Genomic DNA, 15761 nt, shown 5'->3' with positions numbered 1-15761 from the left:
GTGCTGGTTTTCAGTCTAGCAGCTGCTTGTAACTTCCTGACTGCCCGGAACCCTCTGGATGCGCAGGAAAGTCTCCTTTCCATCGCCTCTGACACAGCTGTGGGTTGCTCCCTGCTGCCAGCAAGGCTCCCATTCTTTTCAGAGTCTCCCAGAGCTCACTCTCACAGCAGCATTTCTTTTTATGGGACTCTTGCAACCTGTCCCAACCTGCAGCTTCTCCCAGGCACTCCAGATGAGCGATTCCCCTCCTCCGGAAGGCTCCCAGCCCCCTCTAGGTGCATCAGCAAGGCAGCATAACCCCAGTGTTCCTACTCTCCAGCTACCCCCTCTTTAATAAAAGAGTCCGAGTCCATAATATTTACACGGCAAGGGGTGAGAAATGATCTGTAACTGTTCAACACACCCTTTGAGAAGCGAATGGCCCCTCTAATCATGGCCCTGTGTGTCTTTTCTGCCTTGTAGCCATGCCTTTGGCAGCGTGGTTGGCAGAGGGGATCCAGCAGTCCATTTCAGAGCTGCCAGGTCTTTCAACAGGGAGGGCCCGGAGCTCATTGAAGCAACATGTAAGTAAAATGACCGGAGTGATTCTGCCTGAGAAGCTGTGTCCATGTGTGTACCGTGCTCTCTCTGTTTTCCCTGAAACTGATGTTTTGGATCAAGAACATGGGTTTGATTTACAAAGAGGCTTAGAAACTGCAGATGGCAGAGGTGAAAGGCCGGAATTGCTGTTGCCTTACCAATTAAATGGCACTTGTTAATTACAGCTGCAGTCATTGTGTATACTAGTGCAAGGCATAAATTTGCCACTCCCCTGCCCCAGTTTCACACTACAGGGACTCCTTCAACTGTAATATTATGAAACAGTGAGATAAATATGGCTTAACAATATTAGCAATATGCTTTAAACTCGTTGTGCTGAGCTGTGCTAGAAGCATGAACCAATTAATCAGTCTTGGAAGGCCAGGAATTAGTAACTTCTCAAACAGGAGACTGAGTCCCAGGCATGGACAGAGTCGAGAAGATCCATTTCTGTCTCCTGGTTCAGCGAGGACATGGCTCTTTAGCAGTGCGGCAGGGCTGGCTTAGGGCGATGCTCCCACTGCCTGTGACTTTGGTCCCCTGGGTTTAGAGCTCTCTCCATCAAACCTAGTCACCATAAACCGTTGGACATCATGTTGCCCTCTCAGCTGGGTACTGTGAGACTTGAACTATACTTAAAACAGCCTGAGAGCCAGTCATTGAAAGCTGGTGCAGCTCCATCAGCTTAATGAAGCTGTATGAACCAGTGTCTGTCAGTGTCCCCTCTGATTGGATTTTGTCTTCGCAGTGTTATTTACAATAGTTCTGTATTCCTGTTGCTCGTGGTGTGTTTAAGGGTGTGTTATCACCCCCTCTCCCTTTCGGTACTGTTGGTACATTTTTATGTGCTGGAAAGTTATCAGCACCTTGTCTGTGGTGAGGCTGGAGGACATGGACAGCAGCCCTGTCTTTTTCAGGTTTTCCAGCTTACTTTTACAGTGTGGGAATTGGATTGGAGATGATTAGAACAGGTGACTCTTGGTGTTGTGGCAGACTATTTAAGTAGCCCTTATTTGACTCTTCCTTTGTTGTTTTTTTTTCTAGTGGAGAGTGTAGGGATCAGTGATGAGCTGAAGACAAAACTCAAAGATGTCCTAATCCAGGAACAGCAGTTCACCTTGGGAAGAATGTTGGGCAAGGGTAAGATTCAGAGCTGAACAAGGCTTTACACTGAAAGTCCCGCTTGTGTTGCCTTTACCGCTGAGTATGGAGAAACAATCATAAGCAGCCTGTTTTCTCTCCTTCTGCTTCTAGATGGCAATTTAAATGGAATTCTCCCTTCTGCTGGGATAAAACATTTCAAAGGCTTAGCATAACTAAGAGGATATTGGCTAAGCCATTCCTATAATATGGCTCTACACAGTCATGAACTGCAGTCCGTACTCAGCTTTCCAAAGTAGTGTTGATTCCTTGGTGTGTGAATTTCTTTCAGGGATTTAAACAAAGGAATATTCAGTTAAACTTCTGCTCTTTCAACTAACAAGAATGGTGCTATAGAATTCCTTTTATTTGCATAAGCATGCATCAAGTATTAAACAGGTGGAGACGATACAGAGACAGAAGTGATCTATCTCAAATGCTCCAAACCCTCAAAAAAAAAAAAAAGTTGATTCAGTTTCAGGTATTCTTAATGTCTGAGGTGGTCTGACTTCAGATTTTAGTTTGGGCTCTTATAGAAGCACATTTGGAACAGGTACTGAATTTTGTTGATGTTTGTTCATATTAGTTCAGGTCCTTAGGAGCTCTTCTGACTCCGGATCGCTATCTGGATCTCCCACAGAGGTGCTCCTAACATTTTTATGAGGTTTTCAGGTCAGGGGGGATGAGCAGAGTAAAGGTGGGATGCTTCTCCCTCACCTTCAGCTAAAAGATTGGCCCAGAAGCTATGTGTGAAAAGATGAGTTTGCATTTAGGTTTCCCAAACAGCAGGCACGTGTGCCAACTGTTGCATCATCCCTCCCTGCTCCTCAAGCTGAAGGCAATCTCCAGAAATAAGTGAAAATGTGTAATGATAAAGCCAGTAACTAAGAGAGGAGCGTAAGTCAGGGGTCATAAGCAAAAGAAAGCTGAAATGTTTGGCTTCCTTTTTGATCATAAGACTAGTTTTACTGGTTTTCTTTGACTCTTTCCTAGTGGGAGCATTCTTCTGCTCCATCCCTCCTAGACCAAATGTGTTTCTTTCAGAGAGGGAAGATGACCTTCCTGCAGAAGTGCTCTCAGGGGGCTTAAGTAGTTAAACAGCTGTGTCATCTGTTGGTGTCAGCTCTTGGCCAGTTTCTGGGATCATGCTTAAACCCTTCTGGGCTGTCCCCATGATGGGTGACAACCGGAGATGGGAAGCAGTGAGGTGCAGGGGATGGCCTCGGCGGGAGGACGGCAGCTGGCGGGATCTGTCTGCGTTGCCAGCCCCGTTGCCCCAGCCCCACGCGCAGCACACAGGTTATGAGATGGCATGAGTGCATTACCTTGGGCTCTGCTGACTGCAGCTGAGCGACAGCTGCGTAATATGGAAGCAGTACTAAATGCTTTTGCTCCTTCCCATTTTCCTCTTTTCTGGTCAGATCCCCTGCTTTTTGTGAAATAAGCATGGTAGGGAAGGATACTGGTGAAAAGCTGGTGGAAAGGTGATGCTTTTAGGGTAGGTGTCCCGAGTGCCATATTTTGCTTCCTTCTTTTCAGTACCAGAGTTCCTCATGGCAATGCGTTTTGGGCGGAGTAAGTAGTTACACAATTAGGGAGCGCGAATCTAGAGCTAGATCTAATGCAGAGAAGCTGTTACGCTGTGCTATAAAGCCACTTCAGGCTAAAATAATTGGAAGAGGGTTTGGCCAGTCGCACTTCCCTTTATCTCCCTTCGAACACACCAGGGTAAACACTTCCTCCCACGAATTAGCCTATCACACACACACAGGTAGGTGTTCTGTGTTTTGTCTGGTCAGCTGTGATTCACAGAAGTCATTCCCCGAGTTTTGGGAGATGAGTCCTGATTGTGTCTCAGAGGGTTGAGTCCTGGCACCAGTCTCAGCTCTGAGGGCTGTCAGCATGGAGGGCTCCCTCAGCCATCCCGTCCGTGAGCGGAGCCTCGCTCAGACTCGGCCCCCAGGGTGCGGCTTCCCCAGAAGTGTCTGCTGGGATCCCAGCTTATACCCTGACTCTGCGTCGCCCATCTGGTAGGGGATTGCTCTCCTCCCCTCGTGTTTTCCTTTACCTGCCAGGACAGTGGGCTCTGCCTGCGGGGAGTGCTCCTTCTCCCCAGCGCACACGTGCTGGAAGCTGCTGGCTGCAACTGCGGAATGAAAAATGAAGCCAGTGGCTGCGTTACTTATGGTTATTCAGCTTCTTTGCCAGGGACCCCTGGAGTGAATCTGCTGTGAATCACGCTTTCTTCACAAGAAGCTGTTCCCTCACTGCCTGCTCTGGTCATTCCACAGGGGAATTTGGGTCAGTTCGAGAGGCGCTACTGAAGCTCGATGATGGTTCTTTCCAGAAAGTGGCAGTGAAGATGCTGAAAGGTAAGTGGGAGCAGGGCTACCTGAAGTACTTGAGAGAAGAGAGCTTAGAAAGACTAAATGCTGCCTGTCCTGTTCTCCGGCAGACGTCCCCTGACGCTCTTTACGCCTCTCTGAGCTTCCCACTCAGCCACTCTGCCCATGTTGTCTCCCGTCCCTTTCATGACAGTCTTTTTGTAGCAGCAACTCTTCAGGGAAGGACCTAAACCACCTTAGCTGCTTGTACAGCACCTGGCACGTGGTGAGTGCAGCCAAAGCCGAGTCGTAGCTACAGCTTCTCCTATTCACAGAGGATCTCGTTCAGTTGCTCGATTCAGCACAGCACTACGTGTGGTGCAGACAGCTCAGAAGGTCTGCTTTGCCCTGCTAACTCAGCGGTGGAAGATGGTGTTCCTCCAAGCTTATACCCTAGAGTCAACAGAGGAGTGTTTGGGCTGAATGCAGCAACAAGCTAACTCGTCTCAGTCAGGCCTCTTTGAGTATGCGGGCTAACTCCCTTCTCATTTGTCATTTGATGAGTGTACATAACATGTTCATCAGGCAGAAGCCTGTAACAAGCAGTTAATAGATGGCTATAAGTGAAAGCAAGTATGTGCATATATGCACATATATATATATGTATGTTAGCCTATGTTATTTCACCCCTGTTGCCTGTAAGGCAGAAATAACTGTGACTGACTTAAAGCAGAGTTGCACTCACCTGTCCTTGGAGCTGGGTTTGGCTGCCACAGAATACCGGTTTGTACTAAGTGTACTAGTACCACATTAGTGTAAGTTGCATCGTTTTATCCAGTTCCAACAATAATTCTAATCAGTTTGCAAGCTTTTGTGTAGTCAGTCTACCTTCAGGCATCTAACTTGGGAACTCTGTCACCCTCCAGAGGCACCTTCATTCTCTGTGGACTGTAAAAAGGGAATCTACTTTTGTCTTCTGCATCATATTTAAATTACTTGCCTAAAGCAGATAATGCAAATACTCCCCTGCAGGTCTGGGTCTGATCTTGCAGCAGGGCTGGAGGACTCCTGCGAAATTCAGCAGCGACAGTGGGGGAGGTAGTCCACAGTCCACTGGGCTAATTCTTGATTATACTGATACACTTCCATAAATCTGGAGTAATAGCAATGAGAAATAATTTACTCCAAATTTATGCTGATGTATGTCACTGCTGAATTTGGTCCGGCTGGTGTGGTTATATACAAAATCTTAGCTCTAGCACCTTAGAAAGTTCAGTCACGCTAAGAGATGTAACAGTGTTGATCTTTCATGCCATCCTTACCGGAGATGAAGTGGGGTCTGCCGTACTCCAGGCCATCTCCTCAGCTTCAACATGTTCTTTAATTTTGTGTGATGTCTCCTCTCCCCAACACGGTAGTTTAAGTTCTTTTAGCCAATTAATTCTTACATCTTTAACCCACACAAATTGGCATGGCTTCCAAGGGAAGTTGTTGCTGGGAATGGCGCTGCTATCAGCAGGTCTTTACTCAGCCAAGAACCAGCTTACCAGATCCCCCCCCACCGTGTCCTTCCTGCCGCCCGTCCCAGGAGCTCAGCTCTGTTGCAAACTGGCTCATCTGGCTGTAGGTCTGAGAGGATGTGCTGTGCCACAAAGAACAAGCTTCTGGTAGTCATTATCTGTAAAGTCCCTTGGAGCCACCCACAGAGGAAGAAAACTTACAGCTGCTTTTTTCCAGCGGACATCTTTACCTCGACTGACATCGAGGAGTTCCTGCGAGAGGCTGCGTGTATGAAGGAGTTTGACCACCCGCACGTCACGAAGCTGATCGGTAAGCCAGCGCTGCTGCTGATGCCGCACAGCACCTCCGGCTCGCGCGGTCCCACGCAGCCTGGCGTGCTCAGCCCCATGCTGTCCCAGAGCAGGGCTAGCGCAGCCGCTCTGCTCTGCCTGGAGACCTGCACGTAGCAGCAGGGCTCTTCCCTGGCCTAGAGGCAGGTGGAGCGTGTGTGAGCGCTCACAACACCCGCCCGCAGACACCGGTAGGAAGCATCTCTTATTTAAGCCATTTCTTTGGTTCTTGCAGATGCCATGGGGAGGGTGTGACTGGCTGAGATGTGTCTAAACTGCTGTGATGCGTGGGCAGCTGGGGTGGTAGAGGGAGGGGAGATTGTGCCTTTCCAGAATACTGAGGAGGAGACAAGGCACTTGTGGGTGGGCACTGTGGAGCACAGGCAATCTCCGGAGGCTGCTCTGCAGAGCCTGGGGTTTGGGGCTCTCTGGTCTGGAGGGATCCTGGAAGCAGTTGTAGCTGGTCCTGCGAGGAGAGCTGAGAGGCACTAGGTGCTTAGTGCTGCCCCCGAAGTAAGTGGGGTTATAGGTGTCTTAACACCTCCTGGCATGAAGCCGTGCAAAGGAGCTTGGAGCGTGGAACCTACCCGCCAAAACTCCACATTTTCCTCCAAGTTTGTCAGAGACAGGCACAGCAGCCTGTAAGATTCCCCCTGGGACTGATCTGTTTGCTAAAACCCCTCTGCTGTGTGCGTCCTCATTAGGAGTCAGTCTGCGGAGCCGTCCCAAGGGCCGTCTCCCAATCCCCATGGTGATCCTGCCCTTCATGAAGCATGGAGACCTTCATGCATTTCTGCTGATGTCACGGATTGGCGAAAACCCTTTTGTAAGTCTGTCTTACTGTAGAATTTCTTCTGGGAGGGTATTCATTTTCAGAGGGTGTACTCGGATCAGCTCAGGGTTGGCCTCCCAAGCGCATTGGCAGATGACTGGACTTGAATACCAGGGAAAGTTGTGAGATGTGACGCTGAAGTATTTCATTCCACACGTGCTGAGGACCAACTCCTCCATGCCATCCCCTCCCTATATCCTCCGTACCTGCTCAGTAAGCTAGCAGCAAGTCTTGCGGTTTTGTCATACCTGCTTGGAAGTTTCCAGGAACAGAACTTGAATTGTCCTTTCTTTCAGAACTTGCCTGTTCAGACACTCCTCAAGTTCATGATTGACATTGCCAGTGGGATGGAGTACTTGAGCTCAAAAAATTTCATACACAGGGACCTTGCAGCTCGGAACTGCATGTAAGTGACCCATGAGTCATCACTGGTCTGCACACAGTGTTATGCAGCTGATTACAATGTGTTTGGAATTAGTCACTCTGATGGCTGTGTGTCAGCATGGGCTGTTTGTTCCGCAGCATAACGTAGCCAACGGGAGAGAATGGGTTTGGCTCTGCTGGGAGAAAGGAACTTCTATGGTAACCTGAAGTCTGTATTTCTTGTGTCTGTTTTGAGGACTTGTTATTACAGTGTAAGAAACATAGAATTTCCCTGAAAGCTTGTGGGGAATGTCGCTAGAAATAATTGCATGGTGAGCACACTGGATGATCCCACATTGCTGTTCTTGTCCCCAAACTGCCTCGCCTGCTTTGAAGGGAGGAAAAGTCCTTTTTTATCCTATCCACTCTGCTGCTTTCCTGAGAATGGAGTAAGGAACAGCCCATCCTGGCAGACAGAACTCTGCCTCTGAGCAAACCCACGACAACTGGTAAAATCCACCATGAGGCACAGATTTCCAAAGGCGTTTGAATGTTCAGACGTACAGACAGGAGCCTGATAGTCATAGTGAAAAATGATGGGTTAGCCTCTTTTGACATCTATGAGAAGTCTGTACCGATTTCCCATTTTTAAACATCTGAAAAATACAGAGTTCCTCCAGAGGAAGCTGAGTGCCTATCTCGGCACATCTGGGACAAGCAAGGGGTCCTTTATGGGGCTGGGAGCATGCAGCCCTTGTGGGCTCTCCTTGCACTGTCGTAGAACCATAGAATGGGTTGGGTTGGCTTGGAAGGGACTTAAAAGACCGTCCAGTTCCAACCCCCCTGCCGTGGGCAGGGACACCATCCACCAACCTGTGTAGGTTTAAGTGGGTGAAAGAGCAATGCAGACCACTAACCAGGCCTGGAGAGAAGACGTTGCAGATCAAGTTGGGGCAGTTGTAATAGGCAGTCTGGGCAGGAACCCTGTGGTTTTTTAATTGCCTATACAGGCAATTATATATATAAAAAATATAATAAATATCTATATTTGTTTGTATATAAAAAATAAGAGCACAGGCTTTAGTGGTAGCAGCAGGCACTGCAAATGTGCTCTGATAATCTTGGGAACTACAGAAAGTACGAGTTCACTTGGTGTAACAGGGTGGATCATCTAGGTGTAGCCATTTCCTTACTTCCTTAGTCCTAATTATCTCCCTGTTAGTCTCAAGGAACTGACCGAGACCACTAAACTATTTCACATTGGTCTTCAAGTAGATTCTTCTGGGTAATACTTGGTGAACTTTATACCTCAGTTCCCTGGATGTCACTTTTTTTTTTGCCTGACATAGCCAATATATGCTTTTCTCAGTCATGGAAACTTCCCCTTAGGTTGGATGAGAACATGAACGTGAGCGTTGCAGACTTTGGGCTTTCTAAGAAGATCTACAGTGGAGACTACTACCGTCAGGGCTGTGCCTCCAAGCTGCCGGTGAAGTGGCTTGCTCTGGAAAGTCTGGCGGATAATCTGTACACGACACACAGTGATGTGGTGAGTTTTGCTCTGATGCATTCAGGGACCACTTGTATTCCTGCTGAAACGGAGGAATCCTCCTCTGTTCGTTGAGGGTGGGAGAAGGCCCCAGTGATAGGAAAGGGAGTTTGCCGTGTGTTTGAGGCACAGTGCTAACTCTGCCTTGTGTGCTGTCAGAACTCAAGACTAAAAATACGTGTGAGCCTCTTATGACAGAAGACATGAACTCTTCTCCTCCTGTCCTTTGGTCCTTCATTTTTCAGTGCTTATCCCCATCCTGTCCTTCGCTTTTCCCCTTCTCCTCTTCCTTTCCCTCTCTATGCAGTCTCTTCTTTCTTACTTTTTTTCCTTTCACTTCTGCATGAGTTTGTAGGTGACATTTGAAGTGCACGTAACCCACATGCTCATGTACCAGTGCAGCAGAGATGCTCTATCCTTCAGCAGGCGTTGGTGGAACTTCATAGATTCTGGATATATCAGTGCTTACACACGCTTTCCCATAACTTCACCCCTGGGGAGTGAAACTAAACCCATTCATCTGAAGTGTTTGCTTCCTTTCCCTTCGGGTTGTTGGGGTTTTTTTCCTTTCTGATACCTCCTCCCCTCTTCCTTGCTGTCTTTTGAGCTGGTTTCACACTGGTTTTGTCCTTCGGGCCTGTGGACTTGCCTTGCCAGTTATACATGTCACGGTGTCCCCGAAGAGATCACTGAGAGCGCCTTGTAACCTGGCTGCTGTGTTGCCGAGCGATGGCTGTAACCACTGTAGACGCTGTTGAGTGAAGGCTAGTTCAGCCAGCTCACAACAGGCACTGGCCAGCGTTTTGCTTATGAAAACAATAGTTTTTTGCACCAGGCAAACCTTGCAGTTCAGTTTAAACGTACAAGTACGACTGCTGCAGCGTAGAGCACAAATGAATGTGAGCCGTAAGTGGTTGTTCCTTGCCCTGCTTATGGCTGAACTCTGCTTTCATTTGTGCCTGTACATTTCCAGTAACTCAGAATGTGGCTCAGCAAATTAAGAAACTGGTTTGTGAGGCCCAACCCAAAATCTTACAGCTGGGAACCACGAAACTGATGCTGCATACCTTAAAGAACCAGAGGTAGGAGACACTGGGGAGAGGTCTGCAGGTGGAAGGCAGCAGTAGCTCCCAAATCCTCCCCTGTTCCACTGCAGGATGGGGCCAGGCAGGGCCTTCAGCTGTCTCCCAAGGTGATGTGTGAGCACCAGCAGCGTCTGATGGGTCATTCTTTGTTTTTGGGCTAGAGCTTGAGTAGTCCTTGCTTTGCTGCCACTCGCGTGACATTACTGCGGACCGGGAGGGTTGGCACAGTCTGGGTGTGCTGAAACCCTGCCCCAGTGAGCAGGGAACGGTCTGTTCACTTGCTCTGTGTGCTGTTCCCTTTCAGTGGGCGTTTGGGGTGACCATGTGGGAGATTGTGACCCGAGGGCAAACCCCTTATGCTGGCATTGAGAATGCAGAAATCTACAACTACCTCATCAGCGGGAACAGGCTGAAGCAGCCACCAGAGTGCCTGGAAGATGTGTGAGTACTTCCTTGCCCTGCTGATGTGTGATTCCTTGGGCAGTTTGGCTCGCTGGAAGGAAACGGGGGCAGCTGGCTGGGATGCTGATCTGAATCTATCCACTTTCCAGTACAGAGAGGCATTCACTAGAAAGTCTCTGGGTTAGCTACCAGATACTCGCTGCTGGCAGAGCTCCCTGGAACCTGTGGTAGCTACCCGAGCAGCTAACTTGGCTCAAGGGATTGAGCAGTGTCAACATGCACAGCTCTTGGCTTTGTGGAAACTGTTAACTGTGTTTCCAGACCCTCGTTGCTCCCTACCTTGTCAGGCCAGCATCTGAGAAAAGAGATGAGTTTCATGGCACGCCCTGAAAGCTGAAGAGAGAAGAGATCTAGCAAGACTACGAGGAAACTGGATTACAGAGGCAGTGGCCTGCATGTGTCTTTCAGACCTTGGCCCAGTTTTCCAAATTGAATGTACTACTCTTACAAATATAGCTGGGTGAAAGAGAAGAGAGCAAATAGGAGGTTCTAAGGTTCTATAGATCAGTGTCCCACCTTAAATTACAGGTGGAAACAAAGCGGGACGACCTTGCAGATACTGGTTTCAGACATTTTCAGCCTGGCAGGAAAGACTCGGGTGGCCCATGGGGGAGCAGGCAGCCACATGCCGCAGCCTGTGCTCCCGCCGCAGTCCTGCGGCCAAGGGACCGTGCCTGGCCAGCAGGTCCTGTGAGATGTTTGCTCAGAAACCCTTGCTGCGTGGGTGGTGGCTGGAGTTCCCTGGAGTCCACGCATGGGGCTGAGGTCACCCGGGGAGTGTCACCCTAACTTCTCCTGGGGTAAAAGCTTGCCCGGTCCGGACAAGGTGAAATCATTCCACTGAGTGCCCAAGTGAGCCTCTGTTTTCTCTGTGTCATCACAAAGCAAGACGTAGCCACGAGCACTGACTTGAGTGGCTCTCTCGAGCCATTCGTTGTGTGCAAAATGGGCAATGTGAAGTCCCCTTTCCTCCCTCTCCCTCCTGCTGATGGTGAATTACTTCATGTGGTTTCCTTTCCCCGGCCTTTTTTCCACATAGGGAATCATCCGTACTCTTGTCATTAAAGCTGTACACTTGTGTCTCCTCAGCAGTTCATTTGAACTGTTCCCAAGTTTAGATGAAAACATAGTTGTACCACTGCTTAAATTGATTATACGTCTCCCATCTTGACTGCTGTGAGTAGCTTTGGTTCCGGGCTGCGGAGCTTGTGGCCATAGGATGTTACAGGCACCAGAAGTAGAGAAGAGATTCAAAACCCTGCTAGGCGTTGAAGAAAAATGCATCCAAAAAACCTAAGAAGGTACAGCCTCCATTTTGAGAGGCCCTTGAGCTACAGGTTATTGAGACCTGAGAGAATACACCAGAAAGATCTCACTACGTGCTCACCCCCAGCTTATGTGGTTTCCCCAAGCATCCACTTGAATACTGGGCCAGGGTACTGGTGCACATGGACTTTCGGGCTGATTCAGTACAGCCAGTAGTTTTCTACCTTTCAAATGAATTTCTACTGTTTGCCAGCAAGGATAAAAAAGCATTTAATTTGGTGCCCCAGAATATGAAGTTTCTATTTTATCTGGAGCATTTAGAGTTATTGCTACTCTTTGTGAGGGATGTAAATCAGGATTAAGACAGCTGAACCATAGAAGCTTTCTGTAAATCTAGTGTGAGATCAAAAATAGTCTTGTAAAGCTGATAGCAAGCGAGGGACACAAAAAAATAAAAGCCATCATGAAATGCTTTCTTTCCCAGCAAAAACCATATCAGATTTTTTCCATTTGCAAGTTTAACTGAGGTTCGTTTGTCTGCGGTGTTTTTCAGTGCCAGTACTGTGCTTTGTTCCTGTTCCCTGCAGAACTGGCAACAGTAACGCGGTAGGAATGCAGCTGCCAGTCTTGTGGGTGATGCACAAAGAGGAGGAGGACAATGGCTCCGGCTGTGCTCCAGCCCATGGGCTCCAGCGGGAGGCCACGAGCGAGCACCAGCCGAGTCTGCTCACACTGGCCCTTGGGCAACCAGCTGAGCCTGCTCACACCGGCCCTCCGGCAACCAGGGCTGAGGCAGCTGGCGTCTGGCCACAGCAGAAGTGCTGCAGGACAGGGCCTGAGGCTGGTAATAGCGCTGAATGCATCTTCTGCGGTGCCGAACGCACCTCCTGCGTAGCAGGGGTGGCTCTGGAGCCTCTGGAGCGGAAGGGCTGTTCCAGCATCCCGCTTCCAGCAGTGAGGCTGCTGCCAATTCCTCGCGGAGCCCCGAGCAAACCCGCTGTGCCTCCTCCCAGCACCGCTGGCGACCCACCGGGCAGCCCCAGCACCACACCTCCGTTATGGGAGCGCTGAGTTAGCGCCGTGTGAAAAAAGAATATTTCGGAAAGAACTTGCACCCCGCACAGCTGGATCTCTGTTTTTGTTCTTCCTGTGCTTTATCTGCTCTTGAACTAGAATTCGGAGGGGTGGCTTCAGCTGTGGCAGAGGCTGTTGAGACGCCTTTTGCGAATAAATTCCAAGGCTGTTACTGGGCGGTGTCACGCTCAACTGTATTGTAGCTCTCCGGAGACAGTGGAACGAGATTTTTACCAAGAAGTTCAGCATCCTTTGACAGGGCTTTGGGGGTTTTTGGTAATGTCTAAATAATGATTTTGACCAAAATGAGAATGCCTTTGAAAACGCGAAGGACGAAGGAACTAGATCCGCAGTGGCTGCACACGTGCTGCCAGCTGTGCAAGGCCAAAGCCAATGTGTTTGGGGGAAAGTGTCTGTGCTTGCTGGGCTGCACGAGCCCTGGTTCAGAGGTGCAGGGGGTGGCTGCTCTGCTTCTCAGCGCTCTTGTCTCCCTGTATTTTGCAGCTACGATCTCATGTGCAGATGCTGGCATCCTGAGCCCAAGCTACGTCCCAGCTTTGGAGTGCTCCGGTCCCAGCTGGAAATGATTCGGGGGAGGATGTCCACGCTCTCTTCCAGTCAAGATCCTCTCTATGTCAACATTGGGAAGGACAAAGAGGCGTCTGCGAGTGACCCTGCCCTTCACGCCTCCTTTGGAAACACGGACAGTGATGAGACCGTGGCTGGGGCAGCTGCTGTTGTCACAAGTGACTATCGCTACATCATGAGCCCCTTGTGCCTTGGAGATGATGCCGAGGGTGAAAGGCATCCAGATGGGCAGGAGGGGGAGGACAAAAGCCTTCTGTATGAGCTGGAGACAGAAGGAGAGAGGAGCTGTTAGCCTGTACATAGCAGTGACACTTTGCTTCCCTGGGACGGGATGTGTGCAGCCGCGGTGCCGTCTCACCTGGGGCTCTGGTGCCAGATCTGAAACGGCTTTGAACAGCACTGGCCAGAGCTCCTGGGCAGCTTTTGTAGCTTTCGCCACCTGTGTGGGCTGCAGCGGCAGACTGCTTGGAAGGACCCCAGCGACCCCTTGGATTTGGGGGAGGGGGGCAGGAGGGTTACAGGTCGATCACATCCCTCTGACAGGTGTTCAGAGCTGAGGTGGTCAGTCAGTCTGTGCTCTGCTCCGTCTCACTGACTGCTGGAGCAGAGCCGAATACACCTTCTGTTCAGTCAGTGCTCACTCTTGTGTGGATGTTGTCGTCGATCCTGGCTGTGTGACTTCAGGACTGGTGTCTCTGAAAGCACTAGTGGGTATTTACACTATCATTCAGGCCAAGAGGGCAGAATTCCCCTTGTGTTCACTCAGCAGCACTGCCTAGACTTTTTGTCTACCTCAGTGGTTCTCAAACTAATCTGCAGATCTGCTTCTATCCAGCACTGAATTTGAACATCTGGCTTATTTCATGCGGTGACACTTGCTGCCTCCTCAGACCAGGGCTCTTTTAAGGGCTTCAGACATTTTGGTGTGTGATGAAATTAGAAAAAAAATGAAAATCCAGCATCCCTCATCACCCCACGTACCTCTTTTATATCTTTCTTTTTCGTCTGTTTGATGCCAGTTCAGGCCTGACTAGACTTGCAGCTGGCATTAAAATGTGATGGGAGGGAGAGCAGCTGGCGTGTGTGAGGACAGAATCCAACTTCAAAGGGATGGAAAGGAAACAGTGTAGAGAGGACTTAACAGCAGTATGGGGAAACCGTGCTAATTAATGCTAAGTGCTGCCCTCCAGGAAGAGAAGGAGACAGTTTAAATACAGAATGGCAGACTTGCTTCAGTTTCAGCGGGGAGCAGGATTCAGCATTTGCTTTAAAATAGGATTTGTTTCATCTTTTAACAGTCCTATGACTTTTTCAAGTAAGTCCTGTAGCTGCTGTAGTGAAGTGAAACCTGTTTTGGGAAGGGGTGTGTGTGTGTGTGTGTGTGTGTGCGCGTGCTGGAGGGAAGGGATCATCAGCTGGAAGCTCGTCTTCTCAAGTGAGAGTCTTCGTGGTGAAAGAGCTTGAGAACCACTGGCCCTCCTGTGAGGGAGGTCTTCTGGCATGCTGTAGAAGTCACATCAGAACATCGCCTGGTATCACTGCAGCCTTCCAGACAGGGCAAGGTTAATGGTTTTGCTCTTCGGGTTTTGTTCTGTTTTCCAATCAGCATGTCTGACTCACTATAACTGCAAGCGCTTGTGTGGTTTTTAATAATTTAATATTTTACTGTAAATCAGCATTTGTTTTGTGCAGTGGTTCCCAGTGAGGAGGTGCGGTTACATCTTACTCTACTTCTGCTAAGTATTTTCTAGATCTTAATTTCTTTTATTTCCAGTGTGCTGAAAACTCAGCAGTATCACAAGACTTAGGATTCCACATTGCTCTTCCTCAGAAGCGAATGCCACAAATGCCATCATTTGCTGAATTGGCAGAGGTGGGACCAATAAATCCAATGAGATGGCAGGTTTTGGTATCAGAACACTCCACCCTTCGATGCCCAGTATTTGCATATTGTAAGGTTTGGGACCAACTATGAAATCCAGGTCCAGTTTTAGCCCTTAGTGAGAACACTTCCTAGGGAAGGGGAATTTCAGCCTGGGGCTTGGGCATGGGTCCTTTCTGTAAAGTTTCCTACTGAACAGTGATGTCCTACAGATGTCTGCAGGAGTTCAGGACAGTTTCTCAGTCGCAGACACGAACTGCACCATCTTATACCCCAGGCGGTACAGGGTACATTAGCTGGAATGCTGTAAATGCAGGTGAAAAGATAACACCTAACAACGGGTAACAAAAACCTGTGCCGTGCACGTTTGCAGCGAGGGCAGGCGGCTATGCTCCCTGCAGCTGCCTGGGAAGCGCAGATGTACATACAGACTCTAACTTTGGGAAGCATGTCTTTAGTTTTTATGCAGTTTTTAATAATAAAACATGTACTGTGTCTGAGTCACAGCCTCTTACCTGCGGCGCAGTTTGTGATGGTGCTCACTTATTGGGTGGAGGCATCGTGAAGCTGCCAGCCCCCAGCTCAAAGCGTCTTTCTCCCTTCACCAAGCAGGATTAAGCTGCTTCTGGAGGCACAGAACGTTGGGCCTCCCCAGGCGGCAGCTACTCTGCATCGCTCCAACCTGGAGACTGAAGGCTGAAATCTGGTGGGTGTGGGCCAGTGGTTCCACAAAGAGCTGAGCTCTGTGGCCACCACTGTGCGGAAGC

The 15761-nt window shown here is 49.3% G+C and overlaps 1 protein-coding gene across 4 annotated transcripts in view; it reads left to right on the top strand.

Annotated features, from left to right (window-relative positions):
• The window catches only part of TYRO3 (TYRO3 protein tyrosine kinase), a 42284-nt gene extending 26790 nt beyond the window's left edge, over window positions 1–15494 (top strand). For all 4 annotated transcript variants that reach the window (XM_055817493.1, XM_055817486.1, XM_055817498.1 and 1 more), the window contains 9 exons: window positions 463–563; window positions 1624–1719; window positions 4011–4091; window positions 5781–5873; window positions 6598–6719; window positions 7022–7131; window positions 8478–8637; window positions 10027–10163; window positions 13029–15494. In XM_055817493.1, the coding sequence (XP_055673468.1) occupies window positions 463–563; window positions 1624–1719; window positions 4011–4091; window positions 5781–5873; window positions 6598–6719; window positions 7022–7131; window positions 8478–8637; window positions 10027–10163; window positions 13029–13404 (1276 nt within the window). In that variant the 3' untranslated portion in view covers window positions 13405–15494. The remainder of the gene's footprint in view (window positions 1–462; window positions 564–1623; window positions 1720–4010; window positions 4092–5780; window positions 5874–6597; window positions 6720–7021; window positions 7132–8477; window positions 8638–10026; window positions 10164–13028) is intronic.
• The last annotated feature ends 267 nt before the right edge of the window (window positions 15495–15761 follow it).

Source organism: Falco peregrinus, chromosome 1 (assembly GCF_023634155.1).
Source record: "Falco peregrinus isolate bFalPer1 chromosome 1, bFalPer1.pri, whole genome shotgun sequence".
Classification (NCBI taxonomy): Eukaryota; Metazoa; Chordata; class Aves; order Falconiformes; family Falconidae; genus Falco; species Falco peregrinus.
This window is presented reverse-complemented; position numbering and strand designations above follow the sequence as displayed.